This window comes from Fusarium keratoplasticum, chromosome 5, assembly GCF_025433545.1.
Source record: "Fusarium keratoplasticum isolate Fu6.1 chromosome 5, whole genome shotgun sequence".
In the NCBI taxonomy this organism is placed as follows: Eukaryota; Fungi; Ascomycota; class Sordariomycetes; order Hypocreales; family Nectriaceae; genus Fusarium; species Fusarium keratoplasticum.
Window position 1 is genome coordinate 2838569 of NC_070533.1, and position 26409 is coordinate 2864977.

Genomic DNA, 26409 nt, shown 5'->3' on the forward strand with positions numbered 1-26409 from the left:
GCAGAAGGGACGAGGTTGCGTTGCCTCTTCTGGCTCTGCAGAAAGGCATCCATCCATAGGCATCAATGGCCAGTTTGTGTGGCTGGGGGGTCTTTTCAGTTGTCGCAAGCAAGCATGGAGCCAAGGTAAAATGGTTCCGTCCTGTCAACTCCTTGTCGCACAACAAACAAGACTCATCAAAGCAAAGCCTTGCTGCCCGCTTGTGGGTGTGATGGAGAGGTGAAACCAGAGTTATCAGTGGAAGCTGCGGATATCTCTGCCTGGCCTGCCTGGGGCACGTGTGATCTCGTGAAGGAAGTTGCAGGCCAAAGCCACCGGGCGAACCATTGCCTTTTAGTGAATGACTAACTCGGGCTCCAAAGTCCCAAAGTTCTGACGCAATTGCACCCTCTTTTCTGCACCTACGCGGGATGCTATGCGACGGATGGAAGCGAAGCGACCTTTGTTCTTGTTACAACTTCTTTTTCTCCTTCGTCATCGCCTTGCGCGTAAGGTAGGTTGCTTTGAGCCTTGAGCTTCCTCAGTACAGGCGCGGCTCATTACGTATGCGCGCGCAGGGCATAATCCGTAGCTTCCGCGCACCGCAACTGCTCTCTCCGAGCAATTCATCCTGCCGCGCCAATTCAATCTTGACGGCGGCTCGTCAATCGCGACAATGACACGGTCGCCATCACAAGCTTCGTCCGAGACCGTCTAGAAACTTGGCGCCTCGGCCGACCGTGGAGAGATTGGTACTGTGCAGTGCCGTACATAGCTACAGTAGCGCAGCAGCAGCAACACAGTCCGGCCGGCGTGGTTGCAAGTCCGTCATCAGGGCCCCTGGCCGCTCCGTCAGCTCTTTCTGCAGCTCAACTCTGCCACAGGCCAATGGTGACTCCTCACGCCGAGGATATCTGGAACCACTTCTCACTTGTTCTTGGCAGCTTGTTCCCTGTACCCCTGCACCCCGGTACGGGTACCCAGGCTACACCTCATCCACACCGTGCTGCGCCTTACAAGCCAGCCCGTGCTCGCTCATACCTACCTCAGAAGCGTTCCGGGACGGACAAGCAGGACTCTCTAGGATCCCAGGACAGATCATGGCACAGGGCGCTCGACACACATGGCCCAAATAGTCAAAGGGTCAAAGCCTCCAAAGCCTCCCCATCCGAATGAATGGACCCCCCACCCCCTGTCATTCTTTCCAATGGCCAAGCCCAAGCCCAAGGCATCTTTTGCTAAGGACCTTTGGCTCTGTGGGTCTTGGTCTTCCCCACGCCTACGAGGAGCCTATGTCACCTGTCATGACAGTCAGACACCAGTTGCGGCTATCTCTCTCTCGTGCATTCTCACTGGCGTCTCTGGCGTCACTGGTGCCTTGATGCCAGTCCGGGGGGTTTCTTTCATGCCCTCCGCCCTACGTAGGGGCGTGTCGGTATCATGGTCCTACTGTCCTCCAGGCTACAAGCAAGGCCTATAAGGTTGCGATGCCTCGAGACGCTAATAGCTTCTATCCTCACTCATCATCTATCCTTTTATTCACAGCATTCATAAAGCAAGCCATTCTCCTTCACTATCTTGTCCTGAGGTCTCCATCCTTCTCTTCCATCCTCTCCTCCAACCTACCTACCTCACTTCACGCATCACCACAAACCAACCGCCTTACTTCATCTGCCTGGCTTTGACGACTTGAACCAACACACTCCGGAGCAAACACCTCGAAACAACCACTTGAACGTCTCCTTCACCTCCAATCTCCGTTCTTCTCCACTTGACCCGACGCCAGGCCAACATCCAGGCCGAAGATCATCATCATGTGTTATCAACTAGTTGAGCTCTACTCGGCCTGCCGATGCCTCTACTACCAGCACGCCATTGACCGTTGTGCATCATACGGCCGTCCTGGTCATCCCATTGAGCAGCGAACAATATTTGTTGGCTACGCTTGCAGCGCACACGCGGGACACGCTGCCCAGTATGCATCACCGTGCAGCCATGCCTACTCAGACTCTGGCTACTACAGTGGCTATTCTCAATGAACAGTCTTGTCTTTGGTAACTGGATGCCAAGCATGGCACTCCCCGCGGCTCATCCGGTTTGAGTTTGACGATTGGGTTTGCTACATCTGCTCGTTCAACCCGTCGCAACTCTCCTCCTTACTTGCTGGAACCCGCCGTTAAGTCGTTGACTTTTGGGCTTCGATTTATCGGCATATGAGCGCTCCGCACGCTTCTCGACCTCATACTTAATTCCTTTCTCCACCGGCGACTCCTCTTGCCGTCCTCTCTCGCCATAAGGCTTGCAACGACGTTACCGAAGACATGGCAACGAGCCTACGACATTGATACGATTACAATCACGACCAAACGCCTCTCCTCGACCATGAAGCAAACGGATTCAGCCTTGACTTTTTGTGGCGCTGTATCCTCCTCTCACATTACGGCCTTCTCCTCGCATGACACGATTCTCCTCTTTTCCGGCTGGTTGCATTGGGCCTTTGTCGACGGTCTCAAATCTCTCTTCTCATACTTTACAGGGCTTTCCTTTTACTTTCTTCTGCACAGCGATGGGTTGATTTTGGGGCTCTTTTTTCTCGCTTGGCTGGAAACAAGTCATGGAATGACGACGCAAAACATGGACATTGGTTATATTCTTGATCAGCATATGCTGAAGGCCTCGCGGCCCTTTTGGATGGTTGGATTTTTCTTCTTGAGCGCTGGACTTAGCGATGCCACTGGAATTGGCTTCCGGCTGCTCGACCACTTCTGCTGGTCCTTTCTTCTTTTCACTTCTTGGACACCCTTTTTGAGACTGGGTGATCCGTTCTTCTAGGGTTATTGGATTATATCTTGGGCGTTTTGCATTTCGAACTGGCAGGGTCTGGCCAGGGTTCTTGTTTGCAAAAGACGGAGACGATGTTTGGCTGGCTAGATGTTGTTTCTTTCTTTGGCAGGGAAGTCTCCTTGTTACCCCCATTTGTACTCTTTCTTGGGCTTTGTCTCCTTCGCCGGCATTTTCCGGTTTGATTCTCCAGAGTCTCATACATTATCACGATGTTGTACTATCAATTCAGATGGACTGCGCAGGCTGCAGTCCCCTTGTCACGGACAAGGACATTCACAAACGACAGCAGGGATTGGGGCGCTGGTGTTCCCAAAATGGATCCTATAGAAACATGAAATTTATCCTGTCAACCTCTCATCTATTTACTTGCTTCTTGGCGTGAATTCATTAAATTAAGCCGGGATTGATTGGGCAGGGCATAACAATCGGCCGAGTCCAGACAGAGGTGAAACTCATGCTCGTGACTCGGGATTGTCGGTCAAAGTGGGTCAAGCACAGTCACATCAAGTCTTCTCCACCAGCCTGCCACCGAGTTTCGCAGGCCTCGGTCTCGTGGCCGAGTTTAACGCAAGTGGGCTTGTTGTCCGGCAAGGGAGATCATGGCGGATCTATTCGAGTTACGCAGGAATGGACCCCAATAGCCGCAGAGTTAGGCTGAAGCTGAAATCCAACTTCTGGTGTACGGCATCGCAAGAGGAGGCCTCTTTCAAGCGCCCGATTGCTATTTCTGAGTTCATGGTCGGACTGACAAGGCAGACAAGCCTAAAAACAAAATCACCCACATCAATAGTCACAGCCTTGCAGCAGAAGAGGCTTCGGCAGAGGCGTCGAGGCCCATCGTTTCTGGTGCGACAGAGCGCACGCTCATTCATGGATGGGTTCGAACTTGGCTTGAGCCCTGAAATGGACGGCTTCTATTAATAGGCTGCGCCCCAAAGTGAGTTACCTGATCGGGCGACGCGGGATGGATGTGTTCGCCGAACGGAACCAGTCTGGCGGAGCCTGGGATGACACTAGACGAGCTAGCGAGAGACAACCTTGACGCAGACGCAGGGAGGTCTGGAGGCTGGTATGATTTGCGGGCGGTGCTGTTTTAGGCGCGTTGCGCGGGGGGGCAGATTAGGCGCACTGGCGCGGTGCACAAGGAGGATGGGATGGATGGATGGAATGGATGGCTGGGGTGTGAGACGATCGGACGGGTTTCGGAGCGGGCAAGGATGTTTGGGGTTTTGGGGATTGGGTGTTGCAGCCTTGGGAAACATGGAGGGGTGTGCTTGGAGATGGATGGCGAAGACAAGCCTCGGGACCTTGTTTTTAGCCCCCTTGTCAGTGGTACAGTACCTACATTACACCATAAGGCGATGCCATGCCATGTCATGCCAGAGACGGATGCGATGCGGCTCATCACCCATGTCTCGGGTAACGGTGATGATCAGGAGCAACAACAACATCTCACAGCAGGGTGGCGGATCCGAGATACATGATGTGGTGATCTTGAAGCAATCCATCCGCGGCAGCGACGTGTTTGCCGAATGCCATTGGATATTTTCAATGCCCCCCTACTCGGAGATATCGACAGAATAGGGTCGGTCACTGCTTGCCTAAGCACGGGGAACCTTTTTCGCCTGCATGCATGCAGGTCTAGCCTCGGTGTTGAAGATCGGCCTGCAGGGCGGACGTTGAGCCAAGAGGGAGAAGAAAAAAAAAGAAGAAGGATGATGTGAGAACAAGGTGAAGGAGGGTTCCAAGGTGAGCGAAGCCGTGTCTCGGCACCTGCACCGAGCCAATGTCAGAACGGCGGGGCCTGTTGCTGACGGGTGGCGACTCCGGGAATCCCAAACCAAGGCGGCGCCGTTCGGGCGGGTTTCTTTGAAGAGAAGAGCCGGGGTATGACGTTAAGTGGGGAGCTCAAGGCGTTTTTTCGTGAAGTGGGAGAGACAGACGCTTTCATGGACAAGGGCGCTTCTTGCGCTTAGGTTCCAACCCAAGGTCATGGGATGATATCACTTAGACGGGGTAACATCGTCGCGAAAATGCGACCGAGCACCCAAGTCATGCGAGACATGCTGATCAATTCGTCTCGACTCATGATCACAGTTACAGTGGTATACAGTAGTCCGTAGGAAGCACTAGTGAAAGTGTAAATTCGTGATAGTCATCCTTGGTGTTTTCTTCTCTTGATGCCTAGTTCTTGCCTGCTGGAGGGTTGGAAGCACTTTCCCGCAGCAACAACATAGGCCGTCATTCGTGAGAACAACATACGAGGCAGTAGGTAGGCAGTAGGCACGTACTCAGGTAGGCAGGCGGCTACGAAGAAAATGTGCTCGTGTCAATTGCGCCTGCCATTTCTCAAGCAACAGGGTAATCAACCCCATCATTGCTCCAAACGATGCATCCAACCCTCTCCATCATTGTTCATCAACCAACCCCTTCCCTTTTCCTCTTCCCCCACTCTTCACCATCCGCTTCCTAATTCACCTTCTCTACCACTCGATGCAATATCCATAATCCGATATCATGATCTTGGTCGCACATGAAACTCTCTCTGGAACCCCTCATGTCCAGTGGTCGAATATCCCAGCAACTGACTTCGCCAACTGACGTCCCCCAATAATCGTTAATACTGTCTTCAAGCACCCGCTTTGCCAAAGCATTAGTCGGCCGATGTCCTCAGAGCTAGCAATACCATCGCATCTCCGCCAGACAGACAGTCCTGTTACCGTGATACACATCTCACCACCGTCTGTTTCACCAACACCAGGCACGCCGAAATCTGCCATGTTTTCCACGTTCTTTAGTTACACCGAAGCTCAGCTGCCCAAGGGGCAACTTGAGATGGAGACTGGTGACTTTGACCATACTCCTGCCCCGAGTGGGCGCTCATCATTGGAGCTACCGAGGGACGGTATGGACCTGCCGAGGCACTATGTCGACAACCAAAAGTACTTCGATGAGCCGAGGCAAATTCAAGGCTCGGGCTTCCGGCACCACCTTCTCAAAACCTCCGCGAGCGTTCCCATGATTGTCGAAAAAGACTGTCCAGCCCCTCCGGTGCTGAGTCCAGTCTCTGAGCCCGAAGAGATGACTTTTAAACCCAGCAATCTGGCGGCGGAGCACGAGAAACAAACCTCCTTTTCGGCCGAAGGATTCGCCTCCGCGCCCGGCACTCCATCTCCATTCATGCTACCGCATGATGGGCAATCGTTGCTTTCAATTCCAGCCACGGATTCGATTCGCTTAGAATCCTTAACTCAACCTGAAAGTCCCGATGCTTCGATGCATTCTCAGGAATGTGATGATGCAGCAGACTCCTACGGTGCTGAAGAAGTAGGCCAAGATGAAATACAAATTTGGCCCTTCCTAGACAACGGTTCGTTCAAGTCTTCCGAGATCCATCTAGGAGGCGACTAGAAGTCCCAAAGTCTTCGAAGCGGCGATCCCAACGAAAGAAACAAAGAGAGGACGATCCCTCATATTGGAGGACAGCAACTTTGTGTGAAAGGGCACCCTGACTTCAACTACTGGCCACTAGATTACGGGAAACATTTTGGAGACCACCCAGACCTGCAATATCGTGGGACAAGCAAGGTTTGCGCTTTTGACCCAAGCCTGGAGCATACAGAAACCCGATCTGAATACCGAAATGACACTTCCTCTCGAGATCCGAGCGAATGCAGTCAAACACGCAAGCCGCGCACGTCAATGAATTCGTCCAAGGGTGCGCGCAGTGAGGTTCAGTTTGAGATCGGAACAAAACCTCCTTGCCAGGCTTCGCATGTCAAGTCTCGAGCCAGCTCTACAAATTCGTCAAGCCGGCGCAGATCACTGGGATCCATACTGGACTTCAAACGGACTACCCAGTGGCTCAAGAATTTGAATAGCTCGTCTTCGAAATATAGTCCGAAGTTCACAGATATCCCAACCCGAAGGAGATCATCCAAAGTATCATTTGTCGACCATCGACGCCCTTCTGAGCCGGTCCTTCCAAGCAACATAGCTACTCGTAGGCTATCGGGAAAGTCCAGTCTATCCGGAAGATCAGAACCTCGAGTAGACAGTCTCATGTTCAAACGCGCTATCAGCGACCTTGAAAGACTCCTTGGTGAAGCTCTTTCGCTTGCTTCGCAAGTTGCTGACCAGTCTGAGGCTGCAGTCAATACTGATGAGGATCGGCTGCACTCCCTCTCGAACGAACCTCGTCGGTCGAGTTCTTTAAGTGAACAGTCGATGCATAGCGCTCAAGAAAGTGCCAACTTGTCTATTGCCGACATGGACGATGCCCCTTGCCCGAGAAGGCCTGGATACAAACATGCAGCGTCCTATACATACTCTTCCAAGCGCCCTCGATTAGGTGACATTGTGAAAAGCTACTCCGGAGCGTACCAGAACATTAGAACCAGGATGTTGGGTGATCGGCCGCCCCCTGTTGAGATTTTGGAGTTGTCGGCAGAAAATAGTCCAAGTCGACGATCCAGCAGGCTCTTTGAGGCTGAACAAAGCCAGGAAGGAGCCGTTACAGAAGGGAATATCACCGGCACCAGTATCTTCATGAGCCTGATCAATGTAAATCGAAACATTCAGGGGGCGGAGCCACTACAAAAGCAAGCTGCAACTGCTGCCTCTGCTAGCCGGAATGCCACTGGTCAAGACGTGGTCGCTGGTCACGAAGTTGCCAACCGAAAAGTCCATGGCGAACACGGGATCAGTCTGCGAAGAAGATCTCATGTCAGTTTACGCAACATGCAAGGATTCAGTCTTCCAAAGTCACACAAGCGACAGCCGATTGCAAGGGACTAGTCGCCCATCCGCAAGCGTTTCGTCGCCTCAGTTGCTTGCCTGAGCACCGCCCTCATTGGGGTCATACTCGGAATCTACACTGGTCTTGTCCCATCAATTCAGTACTACATCGTGGATCAATCTCATTTGACTGTTCATGGAAATACGGGATGTTTTCTTGCCTTGGCGTTGCCGTCATTCTTCCTCTGGCCACTGCCGCTCCTTCATGGCCGAAAGCCATACATCATGGCGAGTCTCATTATTGCAATGCCTTTGCTCTTCCCACAGGCCATTGCCGTGAGTAGTCAACGATTGACCAACACTGCCTCATGGAGGGCGTTGTTGCTTGCTTCTCGTACTTTGATGGGAGGCTCGCTTGGGTTTGCCAGCATGAACTTCCACTCGGTTCTGACAGATCTATTCGGAGCGTCGTTGATGAGCAAGCATCCTCATCAGGAGGTGGTTGACCAGTTTGATGCGAGGAGACATGGAGGAGGCATGGGTGTTTGGCTCGGTATTTGGACATGGTCTTGGATTGGATCTCTGGGGCTTGGTTTTCTCATCGGGGCAGCCATCATCGACAGGCATCCGCCGGCCTGGGGGTTCTATGTCAGTATCATGTTCATTGCAGTGGTACTCCTCCTCAACGTCGCATGCCCCGAGGTTCGTCGATCAGCTTACCGGCGGTCTATTGCGGAGGTACGAACTGGAGAGGATGTTTCACGTCGGCTAGCTCGAGGAGAGATCATGATGCATCGAGTCAAAACAGGCCCCAAGTGGTGGGGTGAAGAGGTGTACCATGGGATTCGGCTATCCATCGAGATGCTTCGGCAGCCGGGTTTTGCGGTGATGGCGATCTACGTCGCGTGGATCTACGCCCAGGTGGTGCTCGTTATCATCCTTCTGGGTTCACTTGTCTCGCGATTTTATCGCCTGAGATCACCTTATGTTGGCCTTCATGTCGCTTCGATCACACTTGGAGCCCTTCTTGCTATCCCTTTTCAGAAGGCCAGTATCTTCTCCAGGTCTCGAAACCGACGAGTCAACTCCAGCCGCGAAACTCTAGACAAGAAGGTTGCCTGGTCATCTCATCTCATCCGCCGGGCCCTCTTTACAGTCTCTCTGCCCATAGGCGGCGCCTGCTACGCTGCTGTTTCATCTGGGCCGCCGATCAATGCTGGTGCACCTACATTCTTTGCCCTGTGCATCGGGTTCCTGTCTTGCCTCGCGGTCTCCGAGTGCAACGGCTTAATCATGGAGACTTTTGACACTTCAGACTTGTCTCCAGGGATGGTTGGCCGACACCGTGATCCCACTAACCAAGACCAGAGAAGAACCAACTACTCGTCTTTTCCAAGAGTCACATCAGGGTTTGCGATCATCCATTCACTGGCCTTCGTTCTTGCGGCGGGTTCAACTGCCCTGGGTGGTCATATCCAGCGAAAGCTTGGTCAACAAGTTGCCACTGGCATTGTGGCAGGCATACTCTTCCTGTTGACAGCTCTACTATTGCTTGTTCTCATCCGCTTCAAGAACGTACTAATCATACCTCGATCCAAATCGGAGGAAATGGACAGGTTGACCCAAGCTCGGCGACGGTCCACAAAGCGCCGTGCCTCCATGCCCAACGACCTACGAGCCATGATGGAGGAGGATTTCGCCTGGCGGCCTGTCATGATGGGCAATCCCATGGGGAAGAATCGTCGAATGAATGTGTTGGAGATGGGCAACATGACGCGGTGGCAGGACATCCGGCGGAGGAACAAGCTTATCGATGCAGGTGTGCATCTTAACCGTGACACATTGGATCAAGGACTAGATGCTGTGGATGCAGCACTCGAAAATCATATCGATGACATGCGTCGAAACGATCATGGGCTCTTCAAGCGAGGAAGCTTGAGAAGGCACGGAAGTCGTCTCCGTCGCAGCAATCAGAGTAGCGACCAGACATTCCATGATATGGAACTAGACATGCTCGATCCCGTGGCGACGCCGAGTGAGCCAGCCCAGCCACGGCAGTTTGTTGAGAGAGAATGTGTCATGGGACAGACAGTCAAGGAGGAGAATGAAGACGAGGCACAAGCGGGACCAAGCAGTAGCAGAAAGGATTGAAGCTTGAAGGCACGAAGAGCGATCGAGAGCTTGAAGACACCAAGTTAGGAACCTAGAATGAACGTTTATCAAATACAGAATGTTCTTTTCTTCCCTAATAACTTCCCATTGCGGTTCCGGCAAATATTCATCCAGTCTATGGCTGAGGCTCATTACAGCAGCTGGTGCATAATAGTAGCTAATGATACAAATACGGTTTTCTACTTGAAAAAAAGAAAAGGGAATAAACTATGTTGGTATGTGGTGACAAACAAAAGATGCATTGCGTAAACTCATTTTCCCTACTGCACGTTCAGGTACAGGTCATCTCCGCGCCGAGTAGGTGTCAAGGTCGGCTTCCAGTGAGGGGACAAGGGAAATCCAGGAGGAGTTAGGTTGGGGTCCTCGCGGCGCCATTTGGAGGCTTTGGGTGAATCAGTGCCTATGGACATGTTGGCGGCACGGTCCGAGCCGAGGCGCTTGGCAAGGAGGGTCGAGTCGCCTGATCGTGGCTGGCTCGTGGTTGGTGAAGGATTGTAGGTTTGGTATTGGATGCGTGAAGGATGGATTTGTGAGTGCTGCTGGACCTGGGCCTGCGGCTGTGGTTGTTGTTGTTGTTGGTATTGGAACGATTGGTACGCAGAGTTGCGCGGGTATGGAGGGTTGGGGTTGGGCTGGAAAGATTGGTATCCTTGAGGCGGCTGGCGCTGGAAGGATGTGTTGGGGGGTTGTCGTTGGTGTGGATGGATGGGTTGCTGCTGCTGGAAGGACTGATAAGACTGGGGCAGTCTTTGAGCGGCCTGCCAGTTGGACTGAGGTCTAGGAGACGGCTTATGCGAGGGAGGTCGTTGGTATGGTCTGTATGTCTGAGCTTGAGAGCCAGAGGCGGAACGGCCATGTTGAGATGAGTGACTAGTGTTGATAGGTTGATGCATAGTGTTGAGAGGTTGAGGGTAAGGAGGATCAAAGTAGAAAGGAGAGACCTGGGAACGGTTCGGGTTCATGGGTTGGGCGTTGTAGGCCTCATCCTCGTTCGGTGGAGGAGAAGGGTCGACGAGACGCATCGAGGGAGAATCCTGTTCAAGTCCAACGTTTGGAATGACCTCGGGCTCGTTGAGTTGCCGTTGCTGTGGAGTTTGCATCATTCCCAGTGTCGGGCTGGGCTGTCCGGGAGGGTGATAGACAACCTGGCGCGTAGGCGGACCAGATCTCCTGTTGTAGTCACTCATCTGGCTCATCCGTCGGGGGTCTCGAGGCGGGATCCTGGGTTGACGGGGAGGAGACTCCACAACGGGCGAGAGTGTGGCCTGCTGCTCCTGAGATAGGGCGGCCACGGCAGGCACAGGAGCAGGTTCTTCGGATGAGGTGGTGATGGTGGTGACGTTGCTACTGCTCGAGTCTTCACGCGGCCGGGTCAGGTTCCGGGTCATGGAACGGCGCGTAGTCATGTTCCGCCGAGGATGATTCTGAGACGAGAAGAAAGGAGACGGATACTGAGGGCGAGGGCCAGCGGGCTTCTCCTTTGGTGGAACGCCCGCGGGACGGATCTCTGCCGCGGGAGCGAGGGATCGAGACCTGGCCAGACCAGCAGACGGCATGTTGTCATCCTTGGGCGGCGGCTTTGGCGGCACACCCTCCTGCGACTCTTTGGAGCCTTGTGAGCCTCGAGCAATGACAGACGCGCGTTTAGAATTACCAAGAACCCAGTTCCCGTACTGGTCAGCAACGTAGAACGTGCCCGCAGAGATGGGGGTCGTCGGCGGCGGCCGCCAGACCTGTGTAGAGTTGGTGTTTGCCGAGAACGAGGTCCGATCCTCTTCAAACTCGGTCACGTTGCTCTCGCGGTTGTTGTTGCTACTCCTGCGGCCGGCGTTGCTGGACGTGGTGATGTGCAGCTTCGGTGGTGTCGGCTTGGTCCTCGACGGGGAACCTACACCTGCGGCTGAAGAGAGCGCCGGTGGTGCCGGCATGTGAGAGACGTTCTCTTGGCTAGACGAGCCAACATTGTGGTGCTCGTGGTCGTCCCATTCTGGCTGGAGTAGAGGAGGGGACTTCTCCTTGTTGATCTTGAGAGGAAGGCTTGGCAGAACTGGCTTTGCTGGGAGCAACTTGGATATCCTTCTCAGGGGCGATGAGTGGGCGGTACGACTTGAGGGGGCGGGTGAGATTGCCAGTCCAAGGGTGCTAGGTCTAAGGCTCTTCCTGTTATAAGCGGGTGGTGGTGGAGGAGGAACTGATGGATCGAGGGTTGGGCGCATCTGATGGATCATCCAGGAGTCATGTCCACCGCCGTTCCTAGGATCTTCCGGTTTGTAGCCCCAGGTATCTCGCATGGGGAGGAATCCTGTCTTGGCCTTGGGATGGTTCTTGCGTCGGTAGTACCTCGCCAGCACAATGGCTCCGGCAGCGACCCCGGCAGCAGCGAGGACACCGACCGAGATGCCAGCAACTTGCTCACTGGAGAGCTTTCCTGATTCCTTATCATCTTTATCCTTGCCACCAGCGCCGCCAGCTGGCGCCTCAGTGGATGTGGTGGCCGCTGTCTCTGTCGTTGATGTCGAGGTAAAAATGGTCGACAAGGTAGTCGGATCGTCGGTCGAGGCACCTGAAGAAGTCGGCGGTTCGGTGATGAATGCAATATCCGTGGGATATTCCGATTCTTCGTCTGAAGTGGTAGCATCGCGATCCTTGCTTGCCGACCGTTTCGTAGATGTTCTCGTAATGGGCAGCGGAGGAGGCGACGATGTGTCGACAACGAGTGTCGTCGGTAGTGTTTGAGAAGATGAAGTACTGGAGCTTCTATGGTGCGGTACGTTGGACGCAGTAGGTTCAATTGGTTCAGTGACTGTCACGGATGGGAATGTGATGACTCCTCCTGAGGGGGCCAAAACGAGTGTTGCTGTAATGGTGCGTTGTGTTGGGCTGATGGCATCGGGCCGTCCATTGCACATATCGTACGCCAATTCTATTACCCGGTCTGTGTTGCTGTAAGTCTTGGATCTTTGCTTTCTTTATCCGTGTAAGACGTACCGCTTGCTTCCCTCTCTGAACAATATCCAACTGATCGCTCAGCAGAGATACACTGCATTGCGCCCTCGCCTAGTGTAAAGCCCGTAGCTCCTATCCGAGAGCACATGCAGTCCATCGTCAGGTTGCTATCGCAGCCTGTAGAGGCATAGTTGACTGAAAGGAACGAGGCGAAACATTCCTCTGCGCAGCTGGGGATATAGCGCCCGGCTTCGCTCGGTAGGCTAGCTGCCAACACGGCGGTCGTATAGAAGATTAACCATGGCGAGGGGAAGAAAAATGGCCTTCTGGCCATTCTACAAAGAAACATCTGAAGAGTAGACTGTCAGTCTCGACCACAGTATTTGGGTGGCGTCAGCGTTAACACACCTAAAAGGAAGGGGATCCTATTAAGAGAGATGGCCAGCATCTCAACGGAGTGTATTCATGAGAAGCCGCAACAAGACCACAAGAGAACTATTAAGACCAAAGGAAAAATAAGAAAAGGAAAAAAACGGTCTTGTGGGAGTTAACGACGGACACACAGCATATGGAGTGAAAGGAACAAAGAGAGAGAGGGAAGAATTGCGAAACACCATCACCGGGGGGTAGGTTGGAAACATGGGACATATGAACCGAATCACACCTGGCCTACTCTCCCAGCCGCCGTGCTGCTACACCCCCGCAAAGTTCCGCGACAAGGCTCCCAAGGTAGGTCAGCGCTTGCTGGCCTACATGGCGTTGTGAGTCCTGCAAGCCTCCCTCAGCTCGAGGGCCTACGACGGTCACAGAGCCGCCAGGGCGGGCCACGAGGTCCCGCATGGTACCGGGGGAGTCTCTGCGTCATGGTTGCAAAAGGAAAGAAAAAGTTTGGAACCGGGAAGGGCTATTTTGGAAGGGAAAAAGGCCTGCAGCCTGCAGCGCCAACAGTACATGTCAGTCGACCGCCGTTGAAGGGAGGAGAGGCCACCCCAGGCTGAGACCCACGATGTTCGCGGCGGCGGTTAGGGTTCGCACCATGAGTGGCTGAGGCTGACCCGTTTCCCTTAGGCGCCGCTTAAACGCGGGAGGGGGCTCCACTACGGCGCCAGCCGCTGACAGCCAACCATCCAACCAGAAACAGGCTCTGGATCATCACGTGATACACCTCCGTCCAATGGCGGTGGCGCTGTAACCTCGAAATGCAGGCCTTCTCGGCGCAGGCCACTTTCTTTCTGCAGATCCAGCAGAATGTGACGACCCTTGGCCCCAAGTTTCGAACTCAGTTGAAGGCGCCTGGCCGACTTGCTGTCCCCGGGTACTTGGTTTTGGGCTTCCACGTCTGTCTTTCTGCGGCATCCTTCCGCAACTCTGACATGCAAAGGCAACTAACATCCAACCTACCTGAAGGGGGCCGCCCAACGGCCCGGCTGAAAGAACCAAACTCTCCACTCGGCCCATTGCGAGATCTCTCGAGACGAGATTAGATTATCCAAGCAATCAGGATCCCCCGTTTTCTTCGGCTGGGCCTTGTTTCGGTGACGAGATAGAGATCCCGCCATCAATCCAAAAGAAAGCGGCCCGACCCACACGTCTGGACAGCGAGGTGGCCACATCAAGCCCTGCTTGTGCTCCTGGTAGCCAGAGAACATGTCGATCGTGCTGTTTTTCCATACCTTGACATGGGGCCTGGTTTTTGGGCCTTCTTGACGTGGACTCCGTCATATCATATGGGAGTTCGCCAAGATGCTCGCTCTGCGGTTCCGCCCCTTGTCACTCGCAGCTTACAAGTCGGACCTGGGCAGACATGTTCAGCTGATGTCGGCCGTTCAAACTCGGCAACGTCCCATTTGCACGAATGTTACATGATTTATTCGCATTAAAGATCTAGATTCTCTGCCATCTGAAAGCTCACCACCAAGCGTCACCGATGTCCCTGGCCCGGCGTTCACATCCTACACCGCCTGCAGAACCATCAAGCGAAACGTCGCCGAGATGAAGAGCGCGATGTCAATGCCAGTACCAAAGGGGCAAAGATGGACAGTGGTTTGCAACCAACAAGCATCAGCAACAGCCTCAGACGCCAACGCCGACAGAACACCCAACAGAATAAAAAAGACCTGTAGGACACGAGGGGGTTCACAGACCATCCCCTTCCTCCCCCTTTCCCTTTCCATTCACCTCTTGTTAGCGAGGAGAGTCGGCGTAAATGTATGTGGTCCCGCGCTCAAATCCCAACCAACCAGATGCTATGCAACAACCGAAGCCGCCCAACAGTCACCTCACATGGCCATCTCAGCCTGCAACTTTCGCAACTCGGCCTCTTCGTCGTCTTCCTCCACAGCCTGCTTCTTGCTCGATTGAGCTACCGCATGTTAGTTTCATTACAAGATCAAGGTCCGCTCTGGGCACTTACGCTCTGTGTTTACCGGCGTGGGCATCTTGTGTACTGCATCTGACACGGGCACGTTGCCTGTCGTGAGCATTTGCTCGTCGAGCTGCTCCTGTTGTAGCTGCTCCAACTCCTCTTCCAGATCGACGTCGTCGACGTAGTCGCTGATAGTGGCGTTGGTCATGGCGGCGACAATGTCTTCGCTCATGGCATTGTGCTCCCGCAATTTCTCCCTGTATCAAGAAATCAGAAAATGTCTCCTTCACAAGCGGCAAGAGTCGGGGAGGGGGTTCAGATACGCACATTGTCTCGTCCACCTTCTCCGGTGTAAGTTTTTCGTGGATCTGTGCCATGGCCTGGCTGGCCTTCTCCATCGCCACCAGGGTCTCCCGGTTGATGTTGGCCGACTCGATCGCGTTGATTTGCTGCTCCAGTGTCCCTATCTGCGAGATGGTCTGGTCGAGCGAGTGCTCATGTGTCTTCTTACGCCTCAAGGCCGCCTTGGCCGCTGTCATCTCCATCAGCATCTCTGCCCCGCATTGTCCCGTTACTCCAGTGAGGGCCGCATACCATTCTTGTTTGTGTTGACGTTCTTGCGAGCGATGGCGTCCTGCTCGTCAATCTGTGTCTGGAGATGCCTCTCGCGCTTCTGCAGCATCTCCAGCTGTGCGCGCAGACCGAGGATCGCATTCTTGGGCGTGTCCTTGCGCTTCTGCGCCGCGCCACCGCCAAACCAGCCCCACATGTTTCTAGTAGTTGTTCTGTGTCGGGTTGTTGATGGAGGAGGAGGAGGAGAGAGGATGAGGAGCAAGAGTCCTATTTCCTCTCGAAGAACAGGTCGATCCGGAAAATGGCGTAACGGACGGGGGCCTCGACTCGGACTGGGATAGTGGGGTTGGGCCGAAAGGTGCTCTTGAGGTGGTGCAGTTGCCAGAGAAATAAAGGCAGACGTACACGGACTCGGGACAGTCGAGGGATCCAAGTCTACCCCTTCGTTTCGGTCTTGGTCGTCGTCAGCGTCGTCGTTATGTCTGGTGTTTTGGTTGGTGGTTGACAAGGTTGGGTCGAGGCAGCCTGCGAGGACTCTTATCGTTGCCTGTGCCAGTTCGCGGGAGGATGACGGCACTCTTTGCCTTTGTCCGAGATTTTCCCGATCATGTGACGCAATATTTCACATGGCCAACCCGAGATGAAGGGTATGATTCGCCCACGCCCTTACTTGTACAAGCTAGACTGACAAGACCATCATTTCATTGGGGGCTTTGCGATGATTGATAGTCGAGATTATTCTTGACCAAGGGTTATTTCACGGCTACATTGCTAGAAGATCCGAATGCCTCTTTCTGTTCTTTTTCTGTAAATATTGAGCTGCTCTATACACCCCTCTCACAGGATGTATGCGGATGTGTCAGCGTCTCGGGCTTGTCGCGGAACCACATGCTTGGGTCACGCGAGCCACCTCTCCGAGTCAGAGATGAAGCTATTCCCACCTAGCAACTCCATCGGCCAATCACCAGACGACCCCAAGTTCTCAAGTCAAGGTGGCATTTCACCATCAGATAAGATGGCATTCTTCTGCCTACGTGAGATTGCGTCTGTGTTTTAGACAATTATGTCACTGTTGGCCGACGATAAATGCTTTGTGAGCTTGTGTCACCCTCCAATTTCGCTCTTACACTCTGTTCCCCATTGATGAAGACGGGACCTGGAGGCTGCCTAATTAGGGAGACTTAAGGCACATTATTTTTATAATTGAGAGCCAAGGTACAATTTCTAAAAGCGAAGTGAAACTCACAACACACTTGGACTTCCCTCATTACGCTCTCGGCCCCTTGTCCTGGTTACACCTTCAACTCACGCTCACACTTACCACCATAGACTTCCAAAGCCATCCAGGATATCCTGTTATGATCTTCAAAATTTTACTTCAATGACATTTCTCTCTGGTTCTCCCCCTCTAATGAAGATACCCCTGACATTTATCTTGTCGTTGCCTTGTTCCATTACGCAACCGCGATTTTCTTCTGTTAGGCATCTGCCGAGACCCCTGAACAGGTCGAAATGGCGGCTCGGATTTTCTTGACCAATATTGTGCACGAGATAGTGGACGACGATCATGTCGCATGAGTATAGATGGTGGAACAGACCGTTCTACTGGATCAAGAGATCAGGCACCAGCCTCCGCAGCCCTGGTTACTTTCAAGAGGGGTGGTAACAGGCTTTATGTATCGTCAGCATTATTATAACGGTCGAAATATTCGAGTAGGATTGAGGAAGAGGAACAATATTGGCTTGCGTGTAGTTGGAGGCAGATGCCTGAATGGTCAACTTCGTCAGGCAACACAAACAGACCGTCGCTTGGGGATGCCCCACAAAGTCGAACTCAAGAGTAGTCAAGGACCAAGCCAAGGCGGTCCTGGTCCTGTTCAATGTACAAATTATGTTGTGTTGTCTATTTGCAAATCTGCTCCAGACTCCGCCAACCCGCATCCACCCACCAGGACTCGCCAAGTCTCTATCTACACTCGCGTTGCTTCTTCTGGTGCTTCTCAAACCCAATTCGATCCATCACAACCCAATCTTGACAATAGACAACCAGTATTCAAATATTACAGAAAAGCATCTGGTTCGCTTTTGGCCCACCCCACCTCCTGAAAATCCCATAGCGCCAGCATGACCGTATTAAAGACGCGACGGGTCGAGTCGAAATGAAATGGAACAAGTTGCCTGGAGAGCGCCAAGATGGTTGTTGCGCTCGCCATACTCGGCTCGGTATTCTGTATCGAAGCCGCTGAAAGTTGGAAACGTTAACACGCGTAACGTCATGGGTCCACGTATAGAGTTGCAGGTCCAAGGACCAGCCTTCCCTTCCCTTCTCAAAGGAAGGTGCTGAGGCGTAGGAGATCAACTCGAGCCTGAGCCGTTGGTTCGAGCATTTTACTTGTTGCCCTTTTCCTGCGTGTCATAGTGCCAGACGATGTAGTTGGGGAGGCCAATGACATCGTATCCAGCACGCTTGGCCATCTTGGCAAAGCCTTCGGTCTCAGCCTGGTTTTCAAAGGCATAGCATGGGAAGTTAATGCCTGTAGAACATGTCAGTCTCTGCCCCTGGTTCAGCTCTCGGTGGTAACGAACCAGATCGATGGACGTCAGCCTTGACAAGGATGTTGACGCCACCAATGCCATCAAGTTCAACTTCGACGTCTTTGTTGTCACGCCAATTGCCCATCTTGGCCATATATTGGCGTCCAGTGTCAAACTCCTTGTAGCCTATATGCATGCTGTTAGAATAGTTTCGGCCCGCGCATTGGTATTACTAACCCTCGACGATGACGGTATCTTTGGGCAAGCTATCGGCGAGTTTGCGACCCTTGTCCGATTCGATCCAAGAGTTGTAGTCGACTGTTCACGGATGTAAGTATGCAGAAGGTCATTGGCTAGATATGAATCACTTACATCGACCCTCAATATCAACACCCTTCTCGAAACGGTGGAACCAGATATCTAGAATAGTTAGCCTCGCCTCTACCCGGAAAAGGCATAAACGTACTGGGAACGAGGACATCTTTGTCGTGTGCAATAAAGTCCTCGATGATCCGCCTTGGGGCCTGCTCAATATCCACATCGCGCCAATACACCCAGGAGTGCTCGGGCTTCAAGGCTGTGGCCAGGAGATAGTTCCTGGCCTTGGCCATGGCTTTGCGCCGAGGAGCCTGGACCTCGAACGCATGTCTCTGGTCGGCATTTTGGCTCAGGTGGAAATGAAAGTTCTTCTCGACGACCGTAATGCTGTTGAACGGGACCTCGTCTTTCCGCTTTTGTAGGTGGTCCAGTTCAGACGCCAGGACAGCCAGTGTATCGTCTTTCGAGTCGGAGATCAGGAAAGCGAGGTCGATCAGGCGATGGGGGTAGGTGAGCTCGGCAATGAGCTTGAAGTAGTTGGCGAGGAAGGGAGCAGCATCCTTCAGGGGTGTCAGGATGAGTATCCGCTCGTTCCTGATGAGGGCCTGATGGCTCGAGGTTATAGGGTTCAGGTCGATGTGCTGGATCGTGGGAGATTCGACCTTGAGCGGCTTATGGTGGTTGAAGATGACGGGTGTCTGCATGTGAGCATTCCACACGGCATGTTCGTTCGGCGTCATCTCCATGGGGGACTTATTCGGACCCCAGCAGCGAACACTGGAACTCGGTCAGCTAAGGATTTCTTGGACAGGTGGTGCCGAGTCTTGGCCATACTCTTGCGGTCCCGGGGGTGTTCCTCGAATGCTGCGGTATAGTAGTACTATGATGCCAGTTACACCGATAAGGAGCAACAGGCGCGACCGTGTCAGGTTGGCACGCAGTACTCTGCTCGGGGGCATCTGGGCCTTTGCGGCTTTCCAGTTGAGCCCGCCGTGTGGGAGAAGCATGGCGAGTGCTTCGGGTGGACCGTCGTCACCACCCAATCGTCGAGTTCAAGTCGTCCGTCGTGTGTATGATCCAAGAGCTCCCGTCGCAGCAGCAGCAGTCGTCGGCACGATGGTCGTCGTAAGCCACGTGGCTCTGCTGTCCCTTGGTGGTGGCCGATGTCGCAGCAGTCGTCGCAATCGCCGTTGTCCAGAGGCAAAAGTTCGTCCCTCGTCTTTTTCCTCCGGGGACAGATATGACGCTGAAATGGCTACGGACAGGGGTTTGTTGGCGGCTTTGGGGGAACTGAGGTCGTCGCGAAAGGGGTCTAGCGTGTCTAAGACGGCGCTCAATATCAACAATGCAATGTTCTGTTCGCGTTGATCAAGGTTCAGCAGCAAGACTAAGGTAGAAACGAGTGTGTGGCGGCTCCGGTGCCAATTGGTGATGACGGCCAGGTCAGGTCGTGAGATGGCAGAGCGACGAGAGGGACGATGGAGCCGGCCAGAAAATACTACATTGTCAACATTGGATTGCGACAGCTCAGCACTTTCCCTCTCAGGATACAAAAAAAGCCTAGATTCTCGTTGGCTTAGCAAAGCTGGAGCCCAGTGCGTGCGCAGGTGCAGGGTCCCCGAAACCATTCAGGGCCGCCTCCCCCACTATTCTCGTGCTCTCCAGGCACTCCACAGGGCCCGCCGCCCGGCGTCCTTCAGCGGCTTCAGCGGCAGACAGCCCCTATAATGGAATCCGAATGCCGTCCACGTCCGGGATGAGTGGGTCTTTTGAACATCCATCATGGATCCCTCGTTTTATCTTGGCTTACCCTGGATTCGTGATAAATTACCTGATATTTGGTTTCATGATTAGACAGCTATCTTTGTGTTCTCTGATTTGTTTATTGCAATGATTCTTTAGGTAGGTAGTGCAGTCGCGGTGCTTCGAGAAGTCAAGCTTCGTCATGCCATCCATGGTGAATGATCAAATGGCTACACACGACACACCCGTTCCGATGCCATGTCGTGAAACGGACCACGAAAATCACCATCAAGACCATCACGAGTAGGAGAATATCAACCCAAATCAGCGTAACATACCACCACTGTAAGACCGGCGACAAATAGCTGCAGTTACGAGTGAGATACTCTAGATGTCCATACCACCCTGATGCGTCGTTCCATAGGTCTTGGATACGAGCCTACAATTATTACAGTGCGACAAAGAGGCCAGGAATCAGCATGAACGGAAGAACATCATGGCCCCGATCTAGCGGCACTAGCATGCCTTTCCCCTGGCCGGCTAATCCACTGATCGTAAAAGATCTCCAACTAAACGCCGTCTGCTGACACCATCCCAAACGGCTGAAAGAAATAGCAGCCAGTATTCTTAAACCAACTCCAGTTCTGGCGGGAAAACTCTGCTGGACCCCGGTGCAATTTACAGGATATAGAAAGAAGAGCACCGCAAATAGAACACATGATTGATAAGCTGGGGAATAAATAGACCAGGGAAGTGTCCATGCCAAGCAGCTGGCATTGAAGTGATCGACCGAGAATTCTTTCAAGCAACTCCGCTGACGTCGTCTTGTGTTCCAGATCGGCCTTGAGGATTGGACCAATGACATCGACAGGGCGCAATGTCGCTGATCGCTGACTGGAGCAATGTCTCAACCACCACCATCAGCGTGAATGTCTCCTATTCATCAAGATCTCCAGGAACAAGATACTCTACCAAATCGCCTGCAAGAAGGGTCACATTTTTCAGACATCAGCGTGAAGACGACCTGAGATTTTTTACGACCAGCAATCTCACATGCACGTCGTGCATTTGCGACATCATCTTACATCGTTCATCCGCCGATTCACGATACCATCAAGGACGACTCAAGTCACGACAACACTCACAACATCACGAACAATGGCCGCAACAAGGCGCTCTGCACGCATCAGCGCACAATCTACGCCCAAGCTGGAACCTCCCACCCAGACTGCGCCCAAAACTAATGGCCGGAAACGCAAGGCACCACCAGCTAAAGACGGAGCTGAAGCGCCCTCGACACCACCAAGGAAGCGCGCGCAAGGCAACCCGACAACTCCGGCAGCAGCCCTCCCGCCGCTGACACCGACTCCTACTGCAGCAGGACTTTTCGCCGAGTCTGGAAACTCTACTAGGAAGCCTCGCAGCGCGACCGTCACGCGCCTTGCGAACCCCAAGCTGACAAATGCGTCGCTGTTGTCACCAGAGACGTCACGGCTTGTCGCATCGCGGGATATAGAAACCGTGTCGCCAACCAAGGCGCCGCAGGTCAGGACGACAACCGAGAACTTGCTTCAAGAGGCATGCGACTATCTCATCAAGGTTGACGGGCGCATGAAGCCGCTGATCGAGAACCACCACTGTCGAGTCTTTTCACCAGAGGGGTTGGCAGAGGAGATTGATCCATTCGAGAGTCTCTCGAGTGGAATCATCAGCCAGCAAGTATCAGGAGCAGCGGCCAAGTCGATCAAGGCGAAATTCATTGCCTTATTCGAGGAACAGCCCGACTCGCGATTCCCGCACCCATCTCAGGTTGCCGCCAAATCGATCGAGGAGCTTCGCACAGCAGGTCTTTCGCAGCGCAAAGCCGAGTATATCAAAGGCCTCGCTGAAAAGTTCGCCAGTGGAGAGCTAAGTGCTCGGATGCTTCATGATGCCTCGGACGAGGAGGTTATGGAGAAGCTGATCGCCGTACGCGGCCTCGGCAAATGGTCCGTCGAGATGTTCGCTTGCTTTGGGCTTAAAAGAATGGACGTCTTCTCGCTCGGCGATCTGGGGGTTCAGCGAGGCATGGCTGCCTTTGTCGGTCGTGATGTTGCCAAACTCAAGTCCAAGGGCGGCAAGTGGAAGTACATGTCTGAGCAGGACATGATCGAGCTGTCTGACAAGTTTGCACCGTATCGGAGCCTCTTCATGTGGTACATGTGGCGAGTTGAGGAGACAGACATCAGCACGATGGAATAGCCTCCTTTTGCCCCTGGTTGCTGGGTCAGCTTTTGTTGTTGGTTGTATGCTGTTTACTGCGTAGACAAATGATCTCCTGAATGATGCGTCTTGACGGATCCGTTCCGATGCCCATCCTCTGGTAGCGTCGAGTGGTGATGTAATGTCACAGAGCTCATCAATAGTGTATGAATGATTGGCGCAAACCGACTATCGAATCCATAGGCGCCTGATGATCTTCAGGAGTCGTTCTCCCAACCTCGTCGGCTCATCCAAGCTCGAAGGGCAGGATATGCAATCAATGGCAATTATTTCGGGACAGGGACGTGATTGAAGGACCTGCTCGATTCGTCATCGACGATCTGCTCTGGGATGAGCCCGCTTTCATGGCATCGCTTCCAAACGGCGTTGAAATAGGTTACGCCACACGACGACCAAGAGACGCCTTTGCCGAGCGGCCAACCCGCAGGAAAGAACATGGATATATCAGATCAGGTGCATGGATACGTGGTCAAGCTTCAGCTGGTTTGCTCCGACAAGAGGTCTTGGCAGCTCGACGGCTAAAGCTGTCTTATGCAGTGAAAACCTTGATAACCACCCCCCCATTCACCTGCATCGCCAGCTCGCTGCAAACCTGGCATGGTGGAATCTGAAAGCGGGAAGTGGGAGGCTGCTTGGCGAGGGACGACAGGCCATGAGCGGCCTCAGACTGCTGCACGCCAGGCCGCGGCAACTTGATGGACTGGATCAAATGTGGAGTTGGAACAACCTAACCTACGCGTCAGGGGGCGGCGGGACGGAATGGAGGAGGCTTGCGCCGCAGGCTTGTGATGGCGGACGATCCAACCAAGTAACGGGGACAAGCCCCAAGCTCACACGCATACCGGCGGCGAGCAAGACGATGACATTCAAACCGTCAAGTGGCCGGCGAATTGACTTTTTAGCCCTTGCGGACGGGATGTGAGACTTGAAACTCTTTCTCATGCTTGTGTGAGAAAATGGCCGAGGGCACATGCGCCCGTCTCCCTGTGTTGCTCTGATGATAGATTCCTCTCCAAGTGTTGATTGTAATCATGATTCTCCCGGCTAATTCTCCAAATATGCTCAAGAGGGAGAAGATGGATGATAAGCTTTGTGGTCCTTGCAGCCGGGGAGAGAAGGCCAGGGGCGAATTTGATCCAGGGGTGGTGTGAAAAGGGGGTACATGTAGCAGCATCTATCCGCGGCATATTCCCCAGTCTGGTAAATGATGGTTATCCACTGCAAAACAGAATTTTTGGTCTTGGTCTTGGTCTTGGCTTTGCGGGCACGGCTGCTCTAGAACTCCGAGATCCCTTGTGTGATCGAAGCATCAGCCAAGACTTACATTGGAAGCACATGATGGGCGAGAAGAGATACTGTAACCCTGGCCAGGATGTCACCGGCTTTCTTCACTTCCCGAGGCGCGTAGGGAATAGATATCGATAAAGTATCAGGGGAAATAAGGATTCGGTTCCCAGATGAAAAGGCAAGGGATAGAAAAAGGAGGACATTTGGTTTCTTTTTTGGTCTGCGGGAGTCAATAAAGAGGAGAACAACGACGATACCCGCTCGGAGGTTCCGGAGGCCCCGGAGGACAGTCGGTCGAGTGTGTTGCTTCGTATCGAACTGTCTCCATCAAAAGGTCAATGGTGTCCATGCATGTGTGTGAATCCCATGCCCGGCACGTCCAACTCTCGGTGTACCACAGAGCAGGTCCTTGAAGGCCTGGACTCACGCTGCCATTGAACAACACCATCGTTTGTGTTAGTATCTTGGTCATTTCTTGGACATAAGTGCCCTCTAATGGCAAAGCTTGCACTAGCAGGCCGCACAGCCGTGGCCTAGATGTAAAGACAAGACTGAGCGAGGTTTAGCCTTTGTGTCATGGAAGGATCATGACGTTTTGGTGCCAGAAGTGTGAGGTGAAACAAGGTCTGTTCAGGATCGGTCACGGCTGTATGGCAATGCTTGCCGACGCGTGGACCGTCGCAGCGCGGATATGGACAAAACAAGACGGATGAAGCAAATTGATCCTGGCCAGGGGCGTCGTTGAAAGAGTGGTGCATTAATCGCCTCAGTCGCCGAGTGTTAGTGTATACTTTCGGTGGCCTCCCGCCCAAGGTGATGATGGGTGATGACGTTGCCAGCCAGCAAGTATCTTGCTAACACATCTGCGGATTACCTCCGGGGACAACCTCCCGCCATCCTTGCTAGCCTGAGCAGAAAGCGGACCTCCCCAGCAGCATCAACAGCTGAAATGGGGAGCAAATCTCGCCTGAGTGGGAGGACACGATGGAGATCGGAGTCAAGGAGAGCTGGGCTTGAGTCTGTGCCTGATCTGGAAGATGCCGGCCCGGGAGCATACGATATCGAGCTTGGAGTTGATGAGAGAAATCTCGACCGCAGGTGAACGTCGATGGGAAACAATTGTATCCCCTGCGAGATCAGGTTGCTCAAAGCCAGCCACATTCCGCTAGAGGGAGAGATAGCTGCTACCACACCAGCAGGACGGCGGGCGTGGCTGCAACGGTTGGAGAGACCTGATTAACCCCACTCGTTGTCAAAAGGTCAGGCAAGTATTGATACGCATTGGTAGATGCGAGAGCGATGTTGATTGTTGTTGTTGTAATCATGGTTGCTGTTGGCCGAGCAGTGTTGCAACCGCGTTGTCACCCATCCATTCATTGCTGCATCAAGCGTCGCTTGCTTGCCTGTGGTGCGTGGCCCGCCTGTGCCCAGCGCCAGACAGAGCAAGGTTTGAGAAGCGGCCACCTCGAGGCAAAACTCAATGGATTGATGGATGGATAAGTGAATCGAACCTGGTGGTGAGTGACTCGAGCGGCCATCCATTAACAATGGGGCCGTGGGTGGCTTGTCTTTGATCCATTTAGCGGAAATGAGTGCATGGCATGGAGCTGGAGCAGTGTCCCCGAAGAACAAGCCGCATTTCTCGCACCTGGCCTTGCCCCCGTCACACCCGTTCGCACCTCGCGCTGGCCTCCTGTTGCAATGGATGGACCCATGGGCCAATGGACCCGTCCATAGCCCTGGACGGACCGCCCTGAACAGGCACTGGCTCCTTTTTTGGCGTGTCTGAGTGCCCCTGGGCCCCATGGCTCTAAACTGGCCTGTTGGTGCCCTGCTTTGACATTTCAGTGGGTGGATAGGATGGGACCACCCCTGCTATCCTGGCCTATCCCTCCCCATTTCTTCCATGCAGGCGACGCCAGGTTCCCACACGGTGGGAGCTTGCTCTCATCTTGCAGTGGTCGTCCATCTCTCATCTCGTCCAATCTCTCTTCTCCTCCTCCTTCTTTCTCCTGTTGTCGACCTCTTCCTTCCCTCTCTCTTGTCGTCGTCTCGTCTCGTCCACTTTTTCTCTTCACGCCGCTCGTTTTCGTCAGGCCTTTTGCGACTTCCCGTCTCAAGAATCGCCCGACTTTATCTAAACTACCTACCTAATTCTGAGGAGGAATTCTTCTGCTGATCCCCAGCATCCCGTCCATCCCAGTCGTTCACCGAGAAACCACCCAAGAATACTAAAGGAAACACATACAACAAGAAAGAAAATCAAGGAAATACAGGATCTAGTCCCGTTACAAATTAGGTACGTACAAGCAATCCATCATCGCTTGGCCGACCCGACTGCGCTGCACGCCGAGGCGCGTAGTATGCGTATGCGTTTTATCAGTGCTTTGACACCTGGGGCGTCTCGTCTCGCCTTCGGTTTTCCTTCCCCTTCGCCTGCCCCAAACAAAACCTCATCTTTCTTCCTCCCACACCTCGTCGTCACTGTCCTTCGCTTGGCCATTTCTTCCTTCCGCATTGGCTTGCTCACGTCTTGCCTCCCTCTCCCATCCTTTGCTTCGTTTTCTCACACGTCTTGTGTATAGGTTGGTTGTCCTCGGATCTCCCCATATCCTCACTCCCCAAAAGGGGGACATCGCCACCCTACC

General features: G+C 53.4%; 6 protein-coding genes across 6 annotated transcripts; 2 read left to right on the plus strand and 4 right to left on the minus strand.

Moving 5' to 3' along the window:
- Positions 1–7845: 7845 nt before the first annotated feature.
- NCS57_00750700 (uncharacterized protein) lies at positions 7846–9711 on the plus strand (the record flags this gene model as incomplete). The annotated part of the gene is made up of 1 exon (XM_053057354.1): positions 7846–9711. One exon carries the CDS (start codon positions 7846–7848, stop codon positions 9709–9711), a length of 1866 nt encoding a protein of 621 aa, XP_052913549.1.
- A 281-nt stretch (positions 9712–9992) lies between these two features.
- On the minus strand, positions 9993–12778 carry NCS57_00750800 (uncharacterized protein; the record flags this gene model as incomplete). Its single annotated transcript, XM_053057355.1, has 2 exons — positions 9993–12667; positions 12721–12778. 2 exons carry the CDS (start codon positions 12776–12778, stop codon positions 9993–9995), a joined length of 2733 nt encoding a protein of 910 aa, XP_052913550.1.
- Positions 12779–14957: 2179 nt separating this feature from the next.
- NCS57_00750900 (uncharacterized protein) lies at positions 14958–16133 on the minus strand (the record flags this gene model as incomplete). The annotated part of the gene is made up of 4 exons (XM_053057356.1): positions 15638–16133; positions 15371–15575; positions 15092–15300; positions 14958–15040 (listed from the first exon to the last, which is right to left on the minus strand). Exons 1-4 carry the CDS (start codon positions 15810–15812, stop codon positions 14958–14960), a joined length of 672 nt encoding a protein of 223 aa, XP_052913551.1. The 5' UTR covers positions 15813–16133.
- A 1871-nt stretch (positions 16134–18004) lies between these two features.
- On the minus strand, positions 18005–19476 carry NCS57_00751000 (uncharacterized protein; the record flags this gene model as incomplete). The annotated part of the gene is made up of 6 exons (XM_053057357.1): positions 18005–18150; positions 18203–18337; positions 18389–18469; positions 18524–18571; positions 18618–19246; positions 19304–19476. The coding sequence occupies 6 exons, from the start codon at positions 19474–19476 to the stop codon at positions 18005–18007; spliced, it is 1212 nt and encodes a 403-aa protein (XP_052913552.1).
- A 1789-nt stretch (positions 19477–21265) lies between these two features.
- NCS57_00751100 (uncharacterized protein) lies at positions 21266–22453 on the plus strand (the record flags this gene model as incomplete). The annotated part of the gene is made up of 1 exon (XM_053057358.1): positions 21266–22453. The coding sequence occupies one exon, from the start codon at positions 21266–21268 to the stop codon at positions 22451–22453; it is 1188 nt and encodes a 395-aa protein (XP_052913553.1).
- Positions 22454–23794: 1341 nt separating this feature from the next.
- NCS57_00751200 (uncharacterized protein) lies at positions 23795–24233 on the minus strand (the record flags this gene model as incomplete). Its single annotated transcript, XM_053057359.1, has 2 exons — positions 23795–24079; positions 24189–24233. The coding sequence occupies 2 exons, from the start codon at positions 24231–24233 to the stop codon at positions 23795–23797; spliced, it is 330 nt and encodes a 109-aa protein (XP_052913554.1).
- Between the last annotated feature and the right edge of the window lie 2176 nt (positions 24234–26409).